The 4,232-nt window shown below is 35.4% G+C and overlaps 1 protein-coding gene across 1 annotated transcript; it reads left to right on the top strand.

Moving 5' to 3' along the window:
- Nucleotides 1-750: 750 nt before the first annotated feature.
- Nucleotides 751-1,440, top strand: C922_04231 (hypothetical protein; the record flags this gene model as incomplete). Its single annotated transcript, XM_008819816.1, has 1 exon — nt 751-1,440. One exon carries the CDS (start codon nt 751-753, stop codon nt 1,438-1,440), a length of 690 nt encoding a protein of 229 aa, XP_008818038.1.
- Nucleotides 1,441-4,232: the final 2,792 nt, after the last annotated feature.

Here is a 4,232-nt window from a genome sequence, read left to right on the forward strand (position 1 = left end):
ATTATATAAGTGCTTTTGCTTCTCTTAAAATTTTTGAAGTCCTCAAACTTTTTATGAAGTACAGTATTTTTTACTACATATTATAACATAGATTAACATATTTGAATATGTCCTCAACGTATTTTGACATATTTCAACATATTTCTGCAGATTTTATCGTATTTCATCATAAATTAGCATATTTCAATGTATTTTATTGAATCTTGACGTGTTTATGATAACATAACGCAACTATTCTCTGTTATAAATTTAGACCAATCTTCGCACACGTGATAACCCTTTTCTATGTATACTTATATACACCACAGAGATTAAATTAAGCCACTATGGATTCTCTCAACAAATCCAATTCTGCGTCGGCTGACGGATGTTCAATTAAGAATAAGAGAAGGAACGGAAAATGTTCGCCCGCCAGTGAGGCCGTACAAGGAAGATCACATCACCTTAACTTCCGAAGATTTTTTTTCCCCTCTTGCTTTGTTGCACTCCTCGTTGTCGCTAATTATATGTTGCTACTAGTAAGCTATATGGAGTAAAGATTTCTGCAATAAATAATAGGCACCCTCTCGCAATTTCCAATTCTGCCCTTACGTAGGATCAAATATACATTCATTCGGGATGTTTAGATCCCAGAAGTAGTCTATACATATGAACTATAAATATTATACATATGCATAATGGGTACGACGCCTATCATTGTAAACCTGTTTTAAAAATTCATCGCAGAAGATAACTTCCTTGGACGAGAAAATGATGACCCCAATACAAGAAAGGAACTTATCCGAATTAAATGAAAATGGATGTTTCAGAGAAGGAGACTCAGATAAAAATGTAAGTTCCTCTGATTCTGAATCTGATCATGTGTTATCCGGGTCTGATAAAATGGATTTAGGTGAAAATGAAGAAAAGGACGGTTTGGATGCAGATGAAAATGTTGAAGAAAAATATGAAGGAGGAAATGACTTCTTTAATATTTTCTCGCATACCTTCTGGGAAGGTGAGAAGATATTTACTAGCAATGTGACAAGGGAGGAGATAGACGAACTGATGAATAATATGGAACAAGTGCCATCCAAGGATGAAATTATCAAAATGTGCAAGGGCGTATATGCTTTGGAAGTACGGGCGATTTGCTTAATTCTAATTTCATTAATGGAATATTTCGAAGAATTGAAGGAAAAGCATCAAATAGAAGAGGAAGAAGCCTGTGTCCATTGGAGGAGGCTCATGTCCATTTGTTTTGACGTATTAACAGAGAAGGAGGAGCACTACCGTAAACTTTTCAGTGGATTCATCATGAAGGATCGGTTGACCAAGCAGGAATTTGTGAATTTCTTGAACAGTTGCAGGGAGGAGGCTGCTGAATTCAGAGAAACTCTACAGACCTTGGGGAAGAGAGAATTGGATGCAGGAATGATCCCAAAACAAGAAAGCGACTAGGAATGGCATTTGTGAACTGAGGGGAGTTACGAAGAACAGTGGTAAGGCGAATGATTGTGCACGTATATATGCAAGTGCCCGAAGCTGTCGCGCAGATTGATAGTATAAAAAAAAAGTGAAATACAACGTATGCTTTGCCTTGATGCCATAATCAAACAGGGTGGCTTGGATAAACCGAAATCTCGTTATCTTACTGCCCTGCAACTCCAAGTGAAGAACAAAAGAGGAAAGGAAAAAGTTTCGACATTTTCTATAATATAACATCTGTGACATCCGTATTCCGTCGATAGCTATCCAGCCTAAAGGGAATAATATCTATGCGAAATATAGAAGCTACTTAGATTGGTAGTTTATCTATAAATGAGGTACATTATTTTGAATTTCTCTTTGTAAACACTGACAATGTTTTCTATATATGTGGCTTCTCTGCTAAGTTAACTCAATTTTTTTAGTTGTTTTTTTTGAAACTGTTGTTTAATAGTGAACATTTCACATTCAGAAATTAACTTCCACTTAAATTTGTGTTCACATGCTTCTTAGTAAGGAAGAATAATGTATATGTAACTGTAGTTTTCTACGGACTTTTGCGCGTAAGCTACCTACAGGCATATAAGATCACATAATATATGTATTTCTCTATAATATAACAGTTTAAAATGCTAAATGGAGGAGAATATACATTTAGAAAGAAAATTCGCTAACGACAGTAAACCGTTTTAAAAGGAATTAGGATGATTATTTGGGAATTCCTCTCGAATACGAAAAGGAAGTCTGAAGGGGGAGTCACAACGTACACATTAATTTGACAGGCGTCGCCTAGTGAGAATACATGGAATAGGAAAAATGTCTAAGAAACGTGTGCATATTGAGAAATGATTTACATGGCACATAAGCCATTCATACATAATGTCTCCTGTGATGAAGTGGTAGAAGTATGGTTATTAATGTTGGAACTTCAGAAGGGTAATTTGAACACTTAAGTAATGATAAAATATAGGCAAAGAGAAAAGAAAAGTTTAAAATATGATGATGTTATTCCCTAAGAATAGGACACATTGTTTAATACAATGTCAGGTGGGTTATAATAAATCCAGGTAAATATTAAAATAATACATTGAGGGACCCCTTGATAGCATAAAATGCCACAACGCAGTTACGATACTCATGTAATACATAACTTGTGCAATTATTTAACAGAAGCAGCATTAAGAATGATGAAAACTATTCTGCATATGTATGCGCGTTGTTTAATTTAAATAGAGTGTTATCAGTAAAATATTCTTTCTATTACACAACAAGGAGTTCATTCTAAAGTTCCCTAATTAAGAATTTTTTTACATGCTTTCCAAAATGGGATAAATTATGGCCGCATTTTTATTTCAGGAGGTGTTCATTGTTCTGAAAGTCGAAGCACTTTTTGAAGAGGACTGTGAAATCTTAATATTGAGAGAGCAGTCACATATATAAAACGAAAGGAAAAAAAGAAAAAAAGAAAAGAAAATGAAATAAAACGAAAGAGAAGAAAAGAGGAAAGCGAAGAAAATAAGAAAGAATAAAATAAAATAAAAAAAAAGAAGGAATAAAGGCCGCAACATGAGGTGGAATAATATATATAACCATAAACAATTGAGAAATCTTTCTGTGGCGGAATATACCGGATTCCAGTTATAAAGGATGAGGAAATCCTGTTTACCTGTCTAGTACACTATGTATATCTGTGCGACGAATATATGAAAGCAAAGAATATGGCAGAGCGAATTCAAAATATAAGAGCTTCGGTATCGGAAGAGAACTGAAGGCCACACTTCACTAAACAGGATAACCATTTAAGAGATGATAAGAAGAAGGTGAAAATGTGAGTTTTCACGTACATACGAATACTGCATTAGATATCCCCCGAAGCATAAGGGGAATCAGAAGAGGGAGTCACACTGTAATTTGACACATTCCGAGATAATACGAGGGTTAGCATAATATATATATATATGCTGGTAAGATGAAACAGGGATGCTGACAAAATCCGTGGTATCCTTTCTGATGGGTTATATGATGATCACTACTTAGGGAAAGACAGGCCTGCTCCAGAAACACCATATTTCTAAAGGTTCCTCTTCCGTGTCAAATTTGATGAATCCCATTTCGCAAAGATATAAGCAGAAAGTTCCTCCTTTTTCCATCCTACTAGGAAGGCCCTCAATTCTATCAGTAAAACATACATTAATTGTTCTCTCATTGAAGCAATAGATATGGCAACAAAAATGGCATAACTTCTATTTACCTTGGTAAATGAATCATAGGCGGTCTCGTAATTACAACTTTAAGGCAGACTGATCTGATATGTCAGGAGTGGACATCCTGGCCTTCCAGAATCCTCTGGTGCTTATATCTGCTTGTTCTTCTTCTTTTTCTACTGTTAACTTATGATTTTCTCTCTAAGGAGATTTTATCAAGGTGTTATTTCTATTGCGGTGTCTTGAATGAGTCCTGCCCTGTTTCGTACAGAAGCATCCGGATGGGGATGATCATTTTCTATAGATTCCGCGTTTCCGTGTGTCCGATAGAGGAGTGTCGCCCAATTTAGTAGGTGCAGCGGAATACAGAATGCGATATGCCATGTTTATCAGTAAATAAAACAGATGGAGAATAATGCTTTTCGACTTCTTCCTTATGTGTCTAGGCTGTTATGTATAACGAGTATTTAAGAGGACAAAGAAATGGACTATTCTCAGGAATCCTCCAGGGGGATTATTACAAATAGGAAATTATGCATTCACCATTTGGACATTTTTTAT

The sequence above is a fragment of the Plasmodium inui genome (genome assembly GCF_000524495.1).
Source record: "Plasmodium inui San Antonio 1 unplaced genomic scaffold supercont1.21, whole genome shotgun sequence".
NCBI classification, from domain to species: Eukaryota; Apicomplexa; class Aconoidasida; order Haemosporida; family Plasmodiidae; genus Plasmodium; species Plasmodium inui.